Source organism: Myotis brandtii, unplaced genomic scaffold (genome assembly GCF_000412655.1).
Source record: "Myotis brandtii unplaced genomic scaffold, ASM41265v1 scaffold604, whole genome shotgun sequence".
NCBI classification, from domain to species: domain Eukaryota; kingdom Metazoa; phylum Chordata; class Mammalia; order Chiroptera; family Vespertilionidae; genus Myotis; species Myotis brandtii.
The window spans coordinates 1437113-1458809 of NW_005370286.1; the positions used below are offsets into that span (position 1 = coordinate 1437113).

General features: G+C 49.5%; 1 protein-coding gene across 5 annotated transcripts in view; it reads left to right on the forward strand.

Annotated features, from left to right (window-relative positions):
- The window catches only part of INPP5A (inositol polyphosphate-5-phosphatase A), a 193194-nt gene that overhangs the window by 79905 nt on the left and 91592 nt on the right, over positions 1-21697 (forward strand). For 4 of the 5 annotated variants that reach the window (XM_005879657.2, XM_014550578.1, XM_014550576.1 and 1 more), the window contains one exon: positions 11187-11228. In XM_005879657.2, coding sequence (XP_005879719.2) covers positions 11187-11228 — 42 coding nt within the window. Of the gene's footprint in view, positions 1-1062; positions 1228-11186; positions 11229-21697 lie in introns of those variants that run through there. The other variant, XM_014550577.1, reaches the window with a different exon arrangement.

A 21697-nucleotide genomic window follows, 5' to 3' on the forward strand; every position in this document is an offset into this window, starting at 1 on the left:
CGTCATGTTCGCCATTCTGGTGGGTGCGCAGTGGTATCTCCTTGTGGTTTTAATCTTCGTCTCCCTGACGGCTAATGATGTTGAGCACCTTTTTAGGTGCTTACTGGTCATCTGTAATTTTTTGTTTTTGGTCAAGTGTTTATTCCTGTGGCTTGCCCGTTGTCATTGTGTTACGTGTTTGCATGACTGAGCCGCAGGAGTTTATGTGCCCCACACACCAGCCCTTTCAGATATTCTCTCCCACGCTTCCTGCGTCTTCTCGGTGGTGGTTTCAATGACCACAAGTTTCAGGTAAGATTTCCTAATGACGACTGCTTTCTGTGCCCTGAGAAATCTCTGCTTACTGCTATGTCGGCGAGACATTCTCCCCTTGATTCCTTCATGGTCTCACCTTTTACATTTAGCCTCTTCTTTCGTATCAGATGACTTTTGTGTCTGGTGCGAGGCCATGGTTGAGATTTAGTTTTTCCATGTGGACATCAGTTAATCCTTAACCATCTGTTAAGATTTTGTTTCCCGGGGGGATTGCTTGGGCACCTTTGATGAAAATCAAAGTATCGGTGTGTGTCTCTTCCTGGACTCTGTTCTGTTCTGTTGATGTGTTATTGAGGTTTATTCCAGGACCATCTGTCTTGATTACTGTAGCTTTACAGGAAGCCTTGAGACCAGTGCAAGTCCTCTCACTCTGTTGTTCTTTTAAAGATTGCTTTGGGTCTGCAAGGCCTGTCGCATGTCCAGGGGCACTGCTGAGATGAAGACCCTCGTCACACCCAATCCACAGATCACTGTGGGCAGACATTTTAACACTTCCGAGTCTTCTGCTAATGGAGACCACACATCACTTTGTTTATTTAGGTCTTTTAAGTTCTCTCAGTAGTATTTTGTAGTTTTCAGCATAGAGGTCTTGTATCTTTTGTTAAATGTATTTCTGCACAATTTATGTTTTTTGGATGCTATTGTAAATGGTATTTTAAAACATTTTATTTTCCAATTATTTGCTGTTGTTAGATAGAAATGCAAATGAGTTTCTGCGTGTTAACTTTGTACCCTATGACCTTGCTAAAATGTAGCTTTTCAGAGTCCTTAAGGCTGTATATGTCAACAGTCAGCACCTGCAAACAGCTTGCTGTGCAACTGTCTCTGACGTGGTGCCTTCTTCTCTCTCTGCCTCCTGCTCTGGTCAGGACCTCGACTCCACGACTCCACGTGAAGCAGGATGTTGAGCCTGTAAGCATGGTGGTAGCTGGAGGTTGCTTTTTTTTGTTTTAGATGTTCTTTTATTAAACTGAGGACGTTTTCTTCTATTTCTTATGTTGCTGTGTGTGTTTTTTAACTATGAAAAAAGTTGAATGCTGACAAATGCATTTTTTGCATTTATTGAAATGATCCTATAGTTTTTCTCTTTTAGTCTGTAAGTGTGGTGAATTACATTGATTTTCAACCAAACTCTCATTCCTGGGCTAAACCCTACTTGGTTGTATTATATTCTCTTTCTTACATATTTCTGCATTTGGTTTGTGTATGTGTTCGTAAGAGATATTGGTCTGTAATTTTCTTTCTTTGCCATGTCTTTGAATATCTTTGTCAGGGTTTGGTATTAGGGTTATGGTGATTTCATAGAACAAACCAGAAATTATTCTCTCCTCTATTTTGAAAGAGCCATTAAGATTGCTGGTGTTTCTTCCTTGAGTGATTAATGGAATTCCCTAGTGAAACCATCAGTGTAATATGGGAAGGTTTTTGATACAAATCCAATTTCTCTAACAGATAAAAGTTTTGTTTCATTGTGTCATTTTATTTTTTAAGGAATTTGTCCATTTCTCCTGAGCTGTCACATTTGTTGGTATTGCTCAGAGACTCTCTATTGCTCTTTTAAAAAAATATTTTAGAGAGAGCGAGAAAGGAAGGGAAAGGGATGGAGAGATAGAAACATCAATGAGAAAGAAACATCTGCAATCGGCTGCCTCCTGCACGCCCCCTACTGGGAATTGAGCCTGCAACCCAGGCATGTGCCCTGACTGGGAATCGAACCATGACCTCCTGGTTCATAGGTCAACACTCAACCACTGAGCCACGCTGGCCGGGCTCTCCTATTGCTCTTTTAATGCCTGCATTGATAACCTTTGGTTTCTGATATTGGTCACGTGAGTCCTTTTTTTTAATGACCATCATACCTAGTGGTTTATCAGTTTTACTGATTTGTTTAAGAGCCAGTTTTTGGGTTGGCTAGCTTCTTTATATTGTTCGCTGCCTGCCCTTTTGTTGGAGTTTCTGCCTCTGACTGTTCCATTGTGTGACCAGGATGGCGCTCACTGGCACACTTGGCTCTGACCTGCCCAGAGAGAGTTCTCTCCTTTGTCACTTCTTCAAGACCTTGGTTGGGCTGCATTCACGTTCTTTAGAACCCACGCTGCTAAATTAAATTTATGTACTTTTTTCCTTCCTGGGAATTCTCTCCTCCTTCCATAGCTGGTCTTCATCCCCCAGGACCTAGCTTGTGTTTAGCCCTTTCTCCATGGACACCTTTTCCCACCTGTGAGCAGGAGGCCACATGCTGTGGCAGGAGGAGGTGGCACTGTGGAGTCTGGGGTGCCCTTTGGGTCATAGCGGAGCCAGCTCACCTCCCAAAGCTCCAGGTGACTACTTCATTCCACCGGAACCAGAGCTGGGAACTCGCCATATGTCCCTGAAACCCAGCTCCTGCCTTTGTCTGTGGATGAGCGATGCTGTAGCAGCGTGGGAACGCCTGCCACTTAAGGAGTCCAGTGTGTCGTGTGAGAAAGGGGCAGAGGAAAGTGTGTTTTGAGGCTGGCCTTGCCGTGTCTGGGCTGGGCCTGTGTTCTCCCTGCAGAGGTGGACCTCCATCGGAAGACACAGAATCTTCCTGTCTTTCTCCCAGGCCTCAACCGGCTCCCACTCTCAGTTGCACAGTCGGGATTCATCTCCCGCAGAAGGGAGCACCCTCCGTGAAGGGAGAGGACACAGGCTCTCAAACCACTGACAGCTACTGGCAGCCACCTCCTCTGGGACACCTTTCCCCAGAACATAGTCAGTGGTGTACCCCAACCCTGTAACTTGTCACAAGGGGCTCTGGAAGCCACCTTGCTAACCAGTCGCAGTGGACAGCCTGCTGGAGGGGCAGGTGATGGGTGACTGCGTCGTCGTTGGTGGTGTGGCGATGGGGTCCCAGGGCACCAAGGTGATAGCAGTGTAGGCAGCTGTAGTTTTATTTTTTGCCTCCCCCCCCTCCGCCCCCGCTGAGTGTCCCAAAATGTCTGATATGAGTATGAGTCACTTTGAAAAGAATTTTGTTAAAAATTGGACAGAGAGATACATTGCACGTTAAAAGCAGCAGTGCCCTAACTCTGGTCCAGGAAGAGTTGCCCACCCCGCCCCCGACCAGTCTCATCTCCCGACAGCTCACCATTCCCCCTGGACTCTCCTGCTGGTGTTTATTGTGGGCGTGGAGTTTGATTTCCATCATCTGTGATCTTCTGTGGACCGCCATGTGCTGGCCTCCCCGCTGCCTGCTCCGTCCTGGCGCGTTCGGGAGTCAGGCCGCCTGGGCCGTGTCCTCTGGACCAGGTGCAAGCTGTTTGCAGAGGACCACATGGTGTGCTCTGATTTTATTCCTTCCCAGTCTTCTCCTATAAACCCACTTGGAAAAGAAAACAAAGAGAACCAGCGTGAGGACAACAGCACATAAACTGTTGGAAAAGTTTGGAGGATGGAAAGGATAGGGTTCCCTGGGAAGCGGAGGGGCCACATGAAGAGCCTCCCTACCCTCTGCCCCGCCCGGCCAGCTGTCCCCTCAGTGGGGGTCTTGGCACAGCTGGTTGGATATTTTGGCCGAAGTCACTATGGAGGGGGAAAGCAGTGGTGTTGGGAGACTTCCTGGGAAGAGAGCGCCCAGGGGACGGAGGCTCTGTTGCGGGTGGGGGGATATGCTGAGATCACAGGGCGAGGCTGTTGCCATGTGATGTGTAAAACTGCCTGGGGTTTCAGGCTTCTATTCTGCTCTGTTCCACATCTGGTGCTTGGAGTCCAGCCGGATACACGTCTGTTGGGAAATGGGCCCCAGTTTGGTCTTAGCCGGATGGTTGGCCTGCACAGAACGTGCCCGGCAAGTCGATCATATCGTTTTCAGGGGCCATTATTTCCTGGCGGGGCCAGGATTTCCCAGGATTGCTTTGTTTCTTAGAATCTAATCCTGTGTGATGGTAAATTATTTTATTTAATTGTTTTATTGTTTCAGGGTGTGGATTTATTTTTTTATGTTTATTGATTTTTTTTTAGACAGAGGAAGGGAGAAGGATAGAGAGATAGAAACATGGATAAGATGTTTCTTATGTTCAGTTGGCTGCCTCCTGCACACCCCCGACTAGGGATAGAGCCCACAACCTAGGCATGTGCCCTGACCAGGAATCGAACCGTGACCTCCTAGTTCATGGTCTGACACTCAACCTCTGAGCCACACTGACCAGGCTGATAAATTATTTTAAATATATTATGATCTGGGACACCCTTAAAGGGAAAATGTCTATTTTGTTATAAATTCATCAAGTCCTTCTTCCCAGGGGATTAAGGTTTTAAGAGGATGCATCTTTGTGAGAAGTTTTGGCATAATTTGGAGAGACTTAAGCAGCTTTTTCTTCGTGCTTAATGAAAGAGGAGGGTATTTCTAGCTGCCCTTCACAGGAAGACCTTGCTCTTTGAGTTTCCTTTTCTTTCTCATTCTCTCTCTCTTTTTTTCCTTCTCATTCTCTTGCTGTGTCTGGATAGCTGAAGGGATGGAGGCCAGAGTGGAGAGGTGGACATGGGAGCTCAGTGTGTGACCCTGGCCCCCAGGCTGCTGCCTGCCTGCCCCCTCTCGCACTTGTCATTTGGTGGAGGGCTGGCCGTCACTTCCTTCTACAAGCCTATTTTTAGCCTCAGTATATTTCTGACTGCACAGACAAGATTTCCCTTCACATGAGAGGAAACGGTTTTCCGCAGGGATAAGCGAGTGGCGGGGCCAGGATTTCCTGCGGATCGCGCAGCGCGGCCCCTGCACCGGAGGCCCCGGGTCTGCAGGGTGAAGGAGCCCAGGGTGCTTGTGTTAAATGGCTCAGGCTTGAAGGTGCTAAGGATCGATGTGAGGAACATGCGGTTGGGTGCTATGTGCAGGGTCCTATGGTCACCTCTTGGAGTGCGGGTCTGCTGTCTCAGAGCGGGTTAACCTCCAGGGTTGGGGTGCTGCCTCCAGGACTGGGGTGGCGCCTTTGAGTCCCCATCTGCCCTCAGCCCAGGCTCCAGCGCAGCTTCTGGAGCCAAGAAGTCCTTTCTGCTCCCAAGAGCGATGCCTGTGCTGCCAGTGACGCCTCAGCTTCGTGTGGCCAAGGAAGCAGCAGCCCCTCTCTCTCCTACAGGACCCGGGGACCAAGGGGCTTCAGCGTAGGAGTCAGAATGGGGGCTCCTGGTTCCTTAACCCTGACACCTGGGGGGAAGCGATGCCCATGGGCAGTCCTGGTGGGGTGGGCTTTCCAGTGCCTTTGACCACCATCCTCAGACTCTGGGTGGGGGCTCCCTTCTGCGCAGCCGCTCTCAGCGTTCAGCATTTCGTTCCGTGTGCACTCTCACAGCCCGGCTGTTGGCTTCCTCAGCAAACTCCTCCTTCCAGACACCTTTACAGGTTCGAACTGCACACCTGTAGTCAGGCAGGATGTGCCTACAACAGTGACAGAGATGGGGGTCCCTTTCTCCAAAACTGTCCTCTCCTGGCGTGAGAGCCAGAGATGGGCGTGGTTCCAGGCCTGCCCCTCCCCTCCCTGTGCAGACTGGGTGTGTGCTGTTTGGGGTTGGAGGGTGGCACTCACCCACACATCCCTATGTTGGGTGCCCTGCAGGCAGCATGGGGACATGTATGCTGTGGGTGGATGGGTGTTCTCACTGTGTCCCTCAGAATCCTGACAGCACATCTCATGGTCCATTCGAACCAGGTTTCATGGATTCTGACATGTCCATGTGTACCATGTTTCACAGATTCTGACGTACATTTGTACAGTATTTCATGGATTCTGACATGTACATTTGTACAGTATTTCATGGATTCTGACATGTACATTTGTACAGTATTTCATGGGTTCTGACATGTACATTTGTACCATATTTCAGGGATTCTGACATGTACATTTGTCCCCCACTGGGGACTGAGCCTGCAACCTGGACATGTGCCCTGACCAGGAATCGAACCATGACCTCCTGGTTCATAGTTCAACTTTCAACAACTGAGCCACCCTAGCCGGGCTTGCTTGACTTTTAAGAGTTCATCAAACATTAGGAAGACTAACTCTGTATGTGTGATTTATGCTACAAACATTTTCAGTCAGTCTTGACATTTGTCTTTCTATTTTGCTTATGGTTTTTGACATTCAGAGGTGTGTGTTTTTCTTTACTGCAGTTTTAAAAATGGTGTTTGGATTTTGAGTCATAGTATATTTTTCCATATGAACTTTAGCATCAGCCTATCTAGCTCGGGCCGGGTGGGGCGGGTCACTTACTGGTGGTGGGACAGTGTCATTTATAGACCGACCTGGACCAACCTGGAGAGAACAGATGGCTTTATGGCGCTGAGTCACCTTCCTGAGAACCAGGGAGGTCGTCCTTTGACTCAGGGCTACTTTCGTCTCTGCCAGGAAGGGTTTAATGTGTTTCTCTTACAAAATTTTCACTTTTTGTTGTTGTTGTTAATCCTCAGCCGAGGATTTTTATCCCATTGATTTTTAGAGAGAGTGGAAGGGAGAGGGAGAGACACAGAGAGAGAAACATTGATCACACTGCTGGTTGCCTCTTGCAGGCCTCCCCGACCAGCGCTCGGGATTGAGCCTGAAACCTAGGCATGCGCCCTAGACCTGGAAGCAAACCCGAGACCCTTCAGTTGGTGGGCTGATGCCCGAACCACTGAGAAAACCGGCTAGGGCCAAAGTTTTCACATTTTAAAATTTATTCCCAACTTTTATCTTTCTTTATGTTGCTATTGGAAATGGGGGTTTTCTTCTCCGATATATCTTCTGACCAGCTATTGCTTGTATTTATGACTGTTGATTTTTGTATCTTCATTTTACGTCATGCTATTTTCCTATATTCTTTTATTGTTTTCTTTAGTTGTAGCATCGAGTCCCTGGTTTTCCAGATGTCCCGTGATGCCTTGTGCGGATGTGTGGGGGGTTCAGTTCTTCCTCTCCAGGTGTTATGCCTCTGACTGCCTTCTCTTTTCATCTACTTCCCTACTGTCTGAGATAAAGTTTAAACAGTGGTGGGAATAAGAGTGCCTTTGCCTCGCTCCTGACCTCAGTGGGAGTGCCTCGTGTTTCTCCATGAAAAAGGAACTTGCTGTGGGGGGAAGCATGAACGTGTGTGTGGTGGTTAATATTTCCAATACACAGATTCTGTGATAGTCAAAGTTGTTGCTATTAAACAAGAAACAATAAAAATAAAGGAAACATTTCACTCAAAAAGCTAAATTACAGAACTATGCCATAAACTGAAGGAACATAGGAAGGATAAGTATAAATCCAAATTTTATTAAATTAAAACACACAGAAACAAAGCTCATAAAAACAGCACATTAGAGAAAGGTAAAGAGTTGTTTGTTTGAATACATAAATGAAATCATTATCTGATAAGGCTAATTATTGGAGGAGGGAGGGATGGGTGAATGGACGGACGGAAGGAGGGACTAGCACTTAGGAACCGGGATCTCCCAGTTTAACCATCTGTTTTAGACAGTGGGCTAACTATTAGGAAAAAATGTTAAATTAGACCCTTACCATATACTTCATAGCAAAATAAAATCTGAATGGGGCAAGAATGTGTAAAGCAATCTTTATTTTACTTTATTATACACACCCACATGTATTTATAAGTATTAAGGACACATGTATTAGTTTTCTCTGCTGTGTAACAAATTGCCACAAACTTAGTGGTCTACACCAGGCACCCATTTTCTGTCTCCTGTTCCTGTAGGTAGACATTGGGCACAGCCTAGTGGAGCCCTCTGCTCGGGGGTCTCTCGGGCAGTGTTCTCATCTGGAGACCGGCTGGGGAAGGACTTCCCTCTGCGCTCCCGCAGAGCTGTGGGCAGAGGTCATTTCCTGGGGGCAGCTTGCTCCTTCAGGGCCAGCAGGAGCGTGTGCTCTGCTTCCAGAACCTGCCCTTTCGAGCCTCTTTTAAATGGCTCACCTGGTGCTGATAAGGTCAGACCTGCCCAGGATATGCCCTTTTGATTCACTTGAGATGAATGAACTTTAATTACACCTGCAAAGTCCCTTCACTTTGCCATATAATGTTACCTAACCTTGGGAGGGATATCTTATTGTCTTCAGGGTCCTGCCCATACTGGGGGAAGAGGGCCACACAGATGAGACACCAGTGGGGGGGACACTTGGAGGAAGTTAGAGTCCTCCCTCCGACAGGAAGTCCCTATCAATTCCTAGTCCATCAAAATGTTATCATAAATGGCTGTGACTTTTATTGAAGAATTTTTTACTTTTATTTATTTCTTCTCTAATGTTCTGCCTTCTTTATGTAAATTCAGAATTTTGATCTATATAATTTTCCTTCTCCCTGAAGAAAATTTTAAAACACCTTTAGGGCAAAGCCCAGTGCAGCCTCCACTGTGGGCTAGAATGAAAGTATTACTCTAAGATCTAGTTTATGTGTTTATCTCTTATTCTTACTTTAGTGGCTTTAAAAATAACTCTGCATTAACCAAACATGGGCTGTAGCTCTGAGGAGGCTGGCACCCATGTGGCCTCCAGGCCTTGCCCAGAGCTGCTCCTGGGTAGAGCCGCCACGTTGTCATGCCAACACGGAGCCCGTGCACTTGAAATGTGGCCACTGTGACAGTGCGGAATCGCAGCCCCACCGCCCAGCTGGGCAGGGCCCTCAATGAGAGGGTACTGTGATGGGAAGGTCTAATTTTATAGAAACTGGGATATGTGCATATAAAAAGATCATTTTTGGGGTTTTGTCTTGGCTAGAGAGCATGCCTAAGTGTGTGTGTGTGTGTGTGTGTGTGTGTGTACGCGCTTACACACAGGCTGTGCTCTATTGTTTAAGGGTCTGTTTTTTAGAAGTTTGGAGTCATAACTGACAAAGCTTTTCCGGGCTTCTAGATGTCTCTGCTGTGGTCTTCCCCCTTTGTTTCAGTGTCTTGGGAGATGGTCGGTGTGCTCCCGCACGGCTCTGTCGGTGGGGCTGGTCCGGAACAGGGACCGGAGGGCATGTGCCTTGATTTATCTCACTGAGGACATGGTGGTTTGTTGCTGAACTCCTTACTTTTAGTGGGAGAAGACTTGAGGCAAATATTAGTATATCAGGCTATAAATTCAATTGTGATTTTCAAGAAATTATGTTCTTCTTGCATCTTCAGGGAAGCGTTAGGGAAACTAAATGAGAGGTTTATGTGCTAGGCAGGAATAGTTTCATGTGCGGAGTATAAAGAATTATTGACATTTGTGGCTGCACTGGCCCTGCAGACCATGTGTTTTCACGGCCAGGTCTTGTCCCTTTGGCGTGTGTGTGGAATCTGGTGTGTGCAGGGATGCTGGGCTGTGTGGCCCACATTTTCTGTGTCTCAGTTGGGATCAGCCCTTCTTATCACTGGGCTTGAAACTTTCATTTTTCATATTGTAAAAAAATAAGAGCACAGCACAGTAATGTACACAGAATGAGTCCACTCAGCTGAGCCACAGCTCAGCGCCATCCCTGTGGTTCTGGTGTCCTGGTTCGGGGCTGAGGTGGCGGGGTTGGTGAGAGAGGGAGGGCACAGGGCAGCGGTTTCAGTGTCACCACCACCACAACCAGTCTAGAACATTCCATCGTCCCCCCACCAACCCTGTGCCCATTAGCATTCATTCCCGTTGCCCCACCCAGCCCTGGCAGCAACCTAACTTCTGTCCCTGTGGATTTGTCTTTCCGCACATTCCATGCAACAGAGCCTCACAGGGTTTGCCCCTTTGCGGTGGCTCCTTTCACCCACATCGTGCCTTTGAGGCTTGTCCGTCTCATGGCCCGTGTCAGTGCGTCCTTCCCTTCTGTGGCTGAGTAATATTTCATTGTATATCAGACCACGCTGGCTCATTGTGACTAATGCTGTGAACGTGGCGTCCGTGTTCTGTGTGGACACAGGCTCTCACTTCTCCTGGGCATGGACCGTTTTTAAGTTGCAGTTCTGTAGTGATGAGCATGTCACGTTGCTGTGTAGCGGGACCCTAGACCAGTGATGGCGAACTTATGACACGCATGTCAGAGGTGACACACGAACTCATTTTTTTGGTTGATTTTTCTTTGTTAAATGGCATTTAAATATATAAAATAAATATCAAAAATACAAGTCTTTGTTTTACTATGGTTGCAAATATCAAAAAATTTCTATATGTGACACGGCACCAGAGTTAAGTTAGGGTTTTTCAAAATGCTGACACGCCGAGCTCAAAAGGTTTGCTATCACTGCCCTAGACGGTTCCCCTGCAGACCTGGAACTGCACCCCTGCACAGCCTCCCAGCCTCGTTGAAAGCCTAGCTCTGCCGAGTAGCCTCATGTCGCATCCAGGGCTGCAGGACCCCTGGCAGCCATGTCCATCATCCAGGACCCCTAATCAGAGCACACAGGGCCAGGGCTTGAGCCATTGGTGAGGAGACATTTGACTTAGACCCACTGGGCAGGCCAGAGTGAGCCCAGTGGTCAGGACCTCCCAGGGAGGGGCGGCATCTCAATCTCGTATACTCTACTATTCCAGGCCTCCTGGTCCCCAAAGTATCCAGAATCTGGAAGCTGGTGCTCAGTGCTTTGGGTTCTCCCAGCTTCTACAAGCCCACTTGCTGTGGGCAGCCCCTCCATGACCCCCTGGATGGGGCAGGACACTGGGCTCTGTGGTGCCTGCCCTTTGCCAGGCAGGTTTGGCTCTGGGGAAACTAGTAGATTGGGTCCCTGCCTGTGGAAGGGGTCTCCTGTGTGGAGCATGGTGTCCCGTGTGCGGAGTGGGTCCCCTGTGCGGCATGGGTTCCCCCACCACCACCATGCAGAGACCCCAGCCCCCACAGTGAGGCCAGCAAGTAGGTCTTTATTACAGAGGCTTCTGCGCAGATCTGTTTGGGGCTGTGAGCGGTCTGACTGACATTTCCTTTTTCTTCTGTGTTTACAGCCGGATAACCTGCAAAAGAACTGGCTCCGGGAGTTCTACCAGGTGAGAGCGCTGTGCCAGCCACTCCCCCAGATAAGCTGCTCACACGATAAGTATTGTGTTTTTGTGGAAGTCATACTTGCCCACGCAACGTGCAGGCTTGGCTGTCCTGGCGCCCACGGGACAGGCGTCGCATTTCTCCTCGGAGGCCCCTTTCCGATCCCCTCCCTCTGGCCAGGATTCAGGGGACTGGGTGGGGTCTCTTCATTATTGGAGGGGAGGCTGCTGAAAGTGTGTGGGGACATTAGGGTGCCTCTTGGGGGTTCTGGGGTTTCAGCATGATGAGACCACACAAAGGGACCGCCGTGGGGTCTGGGCAGAGTGTGGGTGACTCTCAAGGGAGGTGCTGTAGGACGGGCCAGATTCCAGCACTGTCTGTTGAGCAGATGTTGACTGAGGCCCTGTCTGGGGGAGCTCTGCTGTGGGGGCTGGGGTGGAGCTGGGACATGGCGGACAGGGGGCTCCACTTCTGGGCACACAGATGATTGGCACAACCAAGGACGGCTCGGGTATTTCTGGAACAGTAAGGACGAGCAAGGCAGTCACATGGGTCCTTGGTCTGTGCATAGGTGCATATACTGGGCCCCAGGTAGGGTATATGAGAGGCCACTCTGAGGAGGCACCACGAGCTGAGATCTAGTGGGTGAGAAGAGCGTCCAGCTTGGCTGGGAGCAGGAGGTAAGTGTGGCCGCAGCCAGAGGGGCAGACTCTGGATTAGGGCGGCCTGAGCACAGCTGGCTCAGGATGGTCCAGTGCTGCTCTGGCTCCTGTAGTAAACACTGGGCCCAATGGCAGGGCCATGTGGGTCCCGCTCCTGTTTTGGAGATGACAGTGGAGACCCAGAGGAAGAGGCTCTGTGCAGGCCTTGTCATCCCTCGCCATCCAGCAGGGTGTGTCCCCCTGGGGTGTGTGGAGGTGGAGTTCCTTTCTCACCCATCCGACATGTATTGTCTGCCAGGTGTCGTGTTTGTTGTTGGGGGAACAGAAGGTGGATCCCTGGGGAACAGCCTAGGCCCAGGTGTAGGGGCATCAGGAAGGAACATCCTTGGGGATGAGGCAGCTGAGAGGCCTCAGAGGCAGGGTCTCTGGGAGTAAGGGGGAGCTGGTTTCCCATTACCTGGGCGTCCTGGGCCCCTCCTTTCCCATACTCTACTCTGCCCAGGTGGACACCTGATGTCAAGGACCCCTGGCTGAAGCCAGGCGGGCAGGCTGCTGCCTGTGACAGTTCCATGAGGAGGTGTGCTGGGGAGAGCAGGCCCCGCTCTGGTCATTGCTCGCCTGGGGATTGCACAGGCTCCATGCCCCACCTCTGTCCCTGGCCACTGGGGGAGTCCCTGGTGTGGCTGGAGCCCTCCAGTCCAGCTCTCGGCTCCCTGGGTCTGTTAGTTTTGGTGAAAACATCTGTTGTGTTGAGCTACAGCTTTTGTTCCTTTGTCTGTCTGTCTGATTTTAAAGGTGGGCCTTGGAAAGTTCATGTGCAGCAGAGTCTGAGACTGTTAGGGCACCTCCAGGAAGGGTGAGCGGGCAGCTAGCCTGGCTCCAGGCAGGGAGGCATTCTGGCAGTGACAATCCCGAGGGAACGTGCTAGAAGCCTATTTGGGTGTGGGGGGCTGTCCTGGGGGGTAGTCCTGAGGAGCAGTCCTGGGAGTCCTGGCCACCTCACACTGGGACTGTGCCCCGTGGAGCCATCACGATCGGAACTTGCATCCTGTATCTGCTGGCCATTTATTTATTTATCTCTCCCAGTAGAGGTGTAAGTTCCACTCTGCCACAGATTGGATGTGTGTCCCCCACATTCTTCTGTTGTAGCCTGACTCCCCAATGGGATGGTATGTGATGGGCCTTTGGAAGGTCATTAGGATGAGATGAGGTCATGAGGGTGAGGCCCCAGGATGGGATTTGTGCCCTTTTAAGAAGAAGAAGAGACCACAGCTTGGGAGGTGCCAGGTGCTGGGGGGAGGGGGGCGGTCGGCAGTGAATGGGGCCATCCATGGCCCTGTGGAGAGACATTGGAAACTCCCCACAGTGGCCCAGGGGCAGCTTGGGAAGGAAATGAACCACCTGAGGGCTGGGGTGCAGGTTCATGGGGTGTCAGGAAGGCTCTTGAGGAGGCTGCTTGGAGACCTGCAGCTCTGGCAGGAGCAGCCTTCCTGCCTCTGTTGGTCAGGTCTAACCTCAGTTCTTCAAACTGCGGGCAAGGTCACTAGGTTTAATCTTTCCCCATTTCTGACATGGTGAACTTGCATGTGAACGCTTGGGGGCAGGCACCTGTCTTGCTCAGAGCTGTATCCTGAGCACCTAGGAGTGGGCTGACACATTCTCTGTGCTTAGCAGTTCCTTGTTGAATAACACTCAGGAAATTGCACAAGGCAGGAGAGTATAAATAAATCTCCCCCACCCCCATCCCGCCTCTGCTTTGATGTCCACACCCTCCTGTCTAACTGTCTGTGTGGCTGGAGTTTGGCAACCTTCCTTCGCTGGTCATAGATAAATGTAATTTTAAAACCTACTCTTTTGGGGGGGTAAACTAGGAAATCTTTCTATGTAAATTAGTATACACTATTTTGTGTCTTCAGAGTATTTTATTATATGAATAGGTCATCATTTAAGTTAAATTAAAATTGTTTTTCTATTGATGAACTTTGGGTTGTTCAAGTTTATAGTAATGCTATAGATAAATTTTAAAATTGATATAATTTTGGCTTGCATACAAATATAAAATGAGCAAGTATTGAAGATTTTTTTATTGAGATGATAAATATTTATTAATGGGAAGACCAGTAATATGTTCTCATTGTTCAATTAGGTTCTCCCATTCCTGGTGCTAAAATGAATTTGCTGAATGATGCAAAACTGGCTCATAATTGCCAGGCTGGTGTGGCTCAATGGTTGAGCATCAATCCATGAACCAGGAGGTCACGGTTTGATTCCCAGTCAGGGCATATGCCCAGGTTGCAGGCTCGGTCCTAGTGCGGGACATGCAGGAGGCAGCCAGTCGATGATTCTCTCTCATCATTGATATTTCTATCGCTCTCTCCCTCTCTCTGAAATCAATTAAAAACAAACAAACAAAAACTGGCTCATAATTATTGACACTCTTCATTCCTGTGGTCCAGGGGCATTTATATTATCATCAGTTTCTAGAACTCACAGAATTATAAAACATCCCAGAGGTAAGTCAAGGTAGAGACACCCCAATAGGTGAGCTGAACAGGACCCTGACATTTTTTTGCCCATTTAAAGTCACAATTTTTTCTGGAAATTTAAAAAATACTCTGATGAGCAAACCTGCTTCCATCAATGTGGAGGAACTGGTACCTACTGCCTTAAAGAAATTTAAACCAGAAAACGTCTGAAACAGTGGTTTTCAAACATCAGACATCAGGCGGGACAGGGCAGTACCTGAGAGAGGGGACAGGCTCAACAGCTTAGAGCCAGGAGAGGATTTCCAGGCGGGTATCTAGCCAGGTAAAGTCACAGTTTTATTATTTACATCCTGCCCACAATTTCCAGGCAGGCGAAGAAGCAGGAAGACTGGACCCCGAGCGGGAGGGTCCGCCCTGGGTGTGGCTGAGGGCTGTGTCTGTGTGACCTGGGAGAACTGCTCCTGGCTTCACTGGGTCCTTGCTCTGGTTGTTTTCACTGATTGCTGCTCCTTGTTTTTTCCTTATTTTCCGATCGCTTTGGATTGAATTTGCTCTCCTATGTCTGATTTCTTAAGGTAGAATACAAAATTGGCCAATTTCAGAAACTTGACATGGGCATCATCACTAAAGACCCTGCAGCATTAAAAAGGTAATAAGGAAATATCGTGAACAACATATGTCAATAAATTTGAAAACTATTGTGAAAGGAACAGATTTTTGGAGAAACAAAGTACCAAAGCTTAGCCAAGAAGCAATAAATGCCCCATCGATTCGGTTGAAATGTTGCCCAACTTTCCTACAGAAAACTTTTAGGACCAGATGGTTTTCCTGGCAAATTCTGTTGAGCATTTAAGGGGGAAACAGCAATTACACAGAAACTCGTAAAGAAGATAGAAGCACAGTGATGCTCCCTAAGCCACGCTGTGGCACGGCCACTACCTGATGGCAGAGGCAGACAGAGACGCCACATCAGAAAACCAATCCTCCACGAAATGAAGGCAAAAATCCATAAAACTAACAGATCAGATGTATAAAAGTATGCCTGTTATATATCAACAAATATGTGATACACACACAAGCAGATAAACAACAGTGTATTAAAAGTTATTACAGCATCACCAAGGAATGTCAGCCTGGATTAACATTCACAAATTAGTCAATGGAATTCGCATGCCAGCAATTGAAGAAGAAAACACATCATCTCAATAGATGCAGGGAACACTTTTGACAGGATTCAGAACCATTTCTGATGAAAACTCCCAGCATCGAAGACTCGAGGGGAACGCCTCGGCCTGCAAGGAGCATCTGCAGAAACCCCACGGCTGACGTGCTCCCGGAGGTGGAAGATGGCGTGGGAGCAGAGCCAGGGTGCAGGGCTCCCTCCCTCTCCACGGCACTGGAGGTCCTCGCCAGTCCACAGGGGGAGGGGAAGGAAGAGACAGGCAGATTGGAAAGGGAGAAAGAAAGCTCTCTCCATTGGCAGAAGACTGGACTGCCCTTTAGAAAGGCCTGAAGAGCCCACACAGACTTTACTCTGACAAATATCAGTGAGTTTAGTTAGTCTGCAAGATACGAGGTCAATTTGAAATTCTTTGTTTTATATTAGCTAGCTAGGAACAATTGAAACTTCAGAAATAACATCTGGAATAGCACTGACGTATTTGGATATAAATCTAATAAAATACATTAATATGTGTACACTGAAAACTATGAAACACCGATGAAGGAAATCGAGAATTTATGAAGAAATGGACAGAGACACCACGTGCCTGGTTGGAAGACTCGTGTTAGCACGTTAGCTCCACTGATTGACCTGTGATCTGCCGCACTTCCAGCCGGAATCTCTGCAGGGTGTCAGAGAGCCGACTACAGGATGCTTCTAACATTGATGGGGCAGCAAAGGAATGAGAATAAACAAGGCAGTTTTGGAAAAAAGCCAGTAAACTTGAAGGAGTCACACTTTCTGATTTCAAGACTTACTGTAAATCAATTGTATTCAAGACAGTGAACTTTTGGTGGAAGGACAGAGATGTGAGTCATGGAGCAGAAATGAACCTACACATACAGCCCAGTACCTGATGGAGGAGATGGTGATTCATTAGAGAAAGGGCAGTCTTTTCAACCATCCATGCTGGGACAATTGGACATCCATATACAAAAAAAGTTTTTTCTGTATGTTGCACCATTCACAAACATTAAATTCTTAAAGAAGAATGTTGATCTTAAAATTATACAAGTTCTAGGAGAAAACTTACTGGTAAGACAGACATCGTTGTGACTTTACATTAAGCAAGGATTTCTTCACTATGACACCAAAAGCACAATTTACAGAAGCAAAATATTGATGATAAGTTAGAACTTATAATTAGGAACTTCTGCTCTCTGTATGACACTGTTAAAGAATGAAAAGATATGTCACAGATGGGGGTGGAAATATGTGCAAATCACATGCGACGAAGGACTGGAAAATAGAAAGAACTCTCTAAAGCCAATGAGAAAGCAAAGCCCCAGTTTACAAATGAGTAAAAGATTTGAACAGGCATCTCACCAAAGAAAATGCACAATAATAAATAAGCACATGAAAAGATGCTCAACATCTCTAGTCTTTAGGGAAATGTGAGTGAAAACCACAGTGAGCTATCAATACAAATTCATCATTAGAGTGGTTGAAATTAACAAAACGAAATAGGAAAACCCTGAGAATATGTGGGAGAGGAACCCTCACACCCTGCCGGTGGAAATGCAGAATGGTGCCTCACTCCTGAAGTTACAAGTACCCCCCAAGTGACCCTGAATCCCACCCCATGTGTTTACCCAATTGACATGCAAATGTCTCTTTACTCAGGGACCTGAAACAAATGTTTGCAGCTGCTTTGTGAGCCCCTGTGAGAGAAGCCAGATTCAGGCCTGCATGCCCTCCATGTCCATCTATCCAGCATGAGGAACAGCCAGACTGGGGACAGGAGGGATCTGGTGCTGCAGGAGCACAGGTCTTGGGAGGAGGGGAGAAGCAAGGCACCAGGTGTTTGTGGCATGATGTCACTGCTCTGTATTCTGGTGAGGCCCCCAGTCTTCCCTGTGGCTCTTTTGCCTTCTATCTGGGCTGTGGCTTGTGGGGCTCAGGGCCCTGCTCTCTCCCAGCTCCCCCACTGCGCAGCCACGGTGAGTCCCATCTCCAGGTGCTCCTGACTCCCCAGGTTTTGATTTCAGGCTGGAGCCTTTCTGTTCTTTCCAGACGTACCTGTGTACCTGTCCAGCTCCCGGGCTCTTTAGATTTTGAGTGTCTCCACCCTCTGCCCCCACAGACAGCTGGCTTCCTCTAGCCCATCCGGGTCCCACTGGACCCTCTCTCTGTCTCTCCCATCTCCCATCTCCCATCCCACCTGTCAGTGCCTTGTACTCCCTGGCTGGCTGCACTGGCTTCCTCCAGCCTCTGCCTCCTTCCTGCCTCCTCTCCACCTGGCAGCCCCAACAGGGCCAGGTCCTCACAGGCCCTTTAAAAAAGGTCCTGTGTGAGCTCACAGCCCTGCTCCGATGGTCTGGACTTAGAATGATTTGGGAAATAGCTTATGCTGTAATGTTCATTGTCATGTTGAAGACAGCTATATTGAGTTCATGCGCATAGAAATGCTAGAATCGCTGCTGGATTCTAGGCGATCTGTGGGCTCATGTTTCCCCTTCTGTTCCTCCCATGTGGTTCCTGCTGCTGTGCAGGGCACCGCTGCCAGCTGCACCTGGCCTTCTTCCCCCATCGGAGCAGCGGTGGTGTGGCCATGCTCAGCACCCCATTTTACAGATGAGAACAGTGAGGTTTGAAGAGGGCATGAGAGGCTCCCAGGCCCCACAGCGAAGTAGTCGCAGTCACAAGATGGAGCCCGTGATTCCAAAGGCCATACCAGTGGCTAAGCAGGGGACATGGATCTGGCGACAGGTCTCACTGGGGGTGCCTGTCAGGAGGTTCTGAAGAGACTGGACTGTGTGTCCATCGATGGAGGAGAGGGTAGTGGAGTCGGGTCAGCAGTGCTGGCAGGGGTGAGGTGTGCCTCCCCTGCCAGGCAGGGTGGAGGAAGAAGGCAGCAGAGATGGGGAGGTGGCCCTTTCAGTGACAGAGAGCAGGCCACCTGCTGCAGGGGAACAGAGAGGGCAGATCTGACCCTTGAGCAAAGAGGAGGATCTCAGTTGGACCAGTAGGCAGGGTGGGACCTCAGGACCTGAGGGAAGAGGAGTGACAGCTCCTCTGGGAGCTCTTCGGGGCTCACTTGGGATTCTCAATGGGGGTGACGAGGAGACAGTGTCCGGCGACATCTGGGAGGGTGCAGCTGGGGCTATCCTGGGGGCCAGGGCAGGCCCTTTGGAAGATTAGGGCTGGTGGGAGGGGTCTTGATAAGGAAGAAACAGTCAGGGGCTGTGGGATGCCACTGCGATGGAGCAGAGAGGGCAGGTTTATCTGGCCCCTGAGTGGTCACCTATGAACTTGATATGGTCCAGCAGCCATAGGGCTGAATGGAAGTCTGCTAGGCAGGCTGGCTTCAGGGAGAAGGTTCCCAGAGGTGGCTCTGTGGCATCTTGCACTGTGAGCTTGAGGCTGTGGTCACCACTGGCCCCTGCAGTCAGTACAAAGACAGGTGAGCGCCTGAGGCATGGCAGGAGCCCATGTGCTCCTGCTTGCTCCCTTAGAGGGAAAGTGCTTTCTGGTTAAGATTCATCAGTTCACGTGGAGCTTTGATGTCCCGGATCTACAGGTTTGGTGAAGTGTCCCTACGTCCACATCTCTGTCTCTGAAAATGCAGCCTCTTGTCCAGCTGTCCAGATCAGTGTAAATAAATGGTGGCTCTCCTGCCCAGGGGCCTGCTGCTCAGCCTTCGCAGTCAGCCCTCCAGCCCACCCAGTGCCTACCAAGAAAACCCTAGTTCTGCTTCAGAGTGGACGGTGGTTCGCACATCCTGAGCACGTGGGCAGGGAGACACCTTCACTGATGGGCGGCCATGAGGCCTGAGGGGGAGGTCACACAAATGTGTGGCTTCCCGTGTGCACGAAGCAAGGATGCGTGCCTGCTGTCCACACTGCTGGCAGCCACTGCCCCCATCGGTGGACTCCAGGAGGGTGTCCAATCAGGGCTGCACGGAGCTGCACCCACACAGCACAGCCCTGGAAAGAGGAGTGGGCAGCCTGGCATCCACCCCAGGCCGAGGGTGAGCAGATGAGCTCAGGGCAGGGTGTTTGCAGAGCGCAGCTGGTAAGTGGCAGCCCTCTTTTCCTCTCAAGAAATTCTTTGTCCTTTTTCTACTCCTTATCTTGGGTATCAGGATCCCACTGGGCTGTTTGGAGGATGTAATTCCTTTTTAGGTCACTCAGATACTCCTCTTTGGAGAAAGCCTAACAAGGCCTGGCCGTTTCTATTTTTAACGCTGACTCCTGGCCAGCGAGGGGCCGTGACGGACTGCCGTGCGCTGCCTGGGAACCCAGAGCTGCCCCTGCTCGCCACCTGCATAGCGTCAGGAACGGGGAGCTGCTTTCTGTTTGGCTGGTTGCTGTGTTGTTGTTTTTAATTCTCTCTGCTATTTCCTGCCAAAATTTGTAATTCGCTCTTTTCCAAAATAGTTTTCTTTAGCTTTCCTATGAAAGAACCCACGTATTTTTATCAGTTGCCTATTTCCCCCCTAAAGTTAGAAGCAGCTCCTTTTTTTGTGGAATTTTGGTCAAGCAAATGTGCAGCTTTGGGCAGTGACTTGCGTGTCGTCCCAGGTGAAGGCAGGCCAGCCTCACTGTCAGGCGGGATGTGAGCTGCAGCTGGGATGGGCGGAGGCCCGTGTTGAATTCTTGCTTTACTGAGATGCATTTCCCAGCCCAGACAAGATCCCTGCCCTGCACTGTCCTCAAGATGTCGGTGCCGTCGGCCTTGCAGGGATCTTGTCCAGGACCAGGCAGGTTCCAGAGCCCCTTCCCAGCCTGGGGAAGGCCAGCAGCTCTGTCCCACAGCCCATCTCCCAGCATTCAGGGTGGCGTGGACTCATACCACCAGGCGGGGGCCCCCACTGTGTCCAGTCTGTGTGCAGTGACCATCCATGAGCATAGGCTCCTAGGAAGTGGACACTCAGAGAGCCCTGGGCACGGGCATGGGGTCCCTCCAGGAAGTGACAGAGCAGCATCCAAGCGGCATGCTTCTGGGACCGCCCTGCCCTGCAGAGTGACCTGGGCCAGTTTGAGGGAGCTGGCAGATGCCAGGAATGGGAGCCATGTGCTCACTAGAGCAGTATTAAACATCTAATTCTATAAGCCTCCAACTGAGTAAATCATATTAAAACCAAAGGTAGCGAGTGCCTGGCACTCATTACTTCCTAATGGCTTTCTATGTGTTACTGTTGGGATCCTGGTTATTTATGTTGTGTCTTAGCAGGGAGCTATAGCAGTGTGTGCCCGAACTCTGTGTTCTGTGACGTCACATCAGGAGCTGGACATGGGCCTCGTGGGGGTGTTTGCACAGTGAAACTGGTTTTGCCCCAGTGAGCTGGCTGTCTGACACTTACCAGCACACCATGCCTGCACAGCAGGTTGAGCAGGTGCTGTCTCGCTGACCATTGAGGACACATCTGTCCCGAGGGCCGTGATTCCTGGGATGTTCAGAAACCAGCCTTAGCTTTCTTTTTCAAGCTGCAACACAAGTCCCACCTGTTACTGGGGTTCTGTTGGTGAGTGCCCGGTGGAGGGCATGGTCCAGGCTGACAGCCCCGGGAGCCCAGCCTCTGCTCCCATCTGCCTTACTTCCCGAGTCAGCGAGAGTTATGGTGCCATCACAGAGGCTTACATTTGCCCCATGGAGTACCCCACAGCATCACTCACTTGCAGAGAAAATATTTTTACTGTTAGCAAAAATTTCTCACAGCATGTCACGAAAATGATCATCTTCCGATGAGCGATTTTGAATTTCTCATCTTATGCAGTAATTAAATGTCTTTGAAATGAAGTCTCTAAGTTGTGTGTCTCAGGCTGCCCTTTGAGTGATGTGGTTACAGATGCCCAAGCGCTGGAGGTCTTACCATCTGATTGGGGCACCTGCCCTCCCGAGAGTTTTCTGGCAGAGTAGTTTTCCAGATGCTTCCAGAGAGGGGCGTAAGAAGAGACCTTAGTATCTCTTTCCTGCTTGCCTTCCATTAAGAAGCCAGGGAAGATCAAAGATTAATAGGAAATCACATTTCCCATGCTCATAGGGCAGCGTCGAGCAGTGTCCAGTCCAGATTGACCTCCAATGGGCCAGACGGTGCTGCCCTGGGTGGCAGGACGGTGAGGAATCCTTTGGATTTCTGGTTTTGATCTCACTGAGTTCAA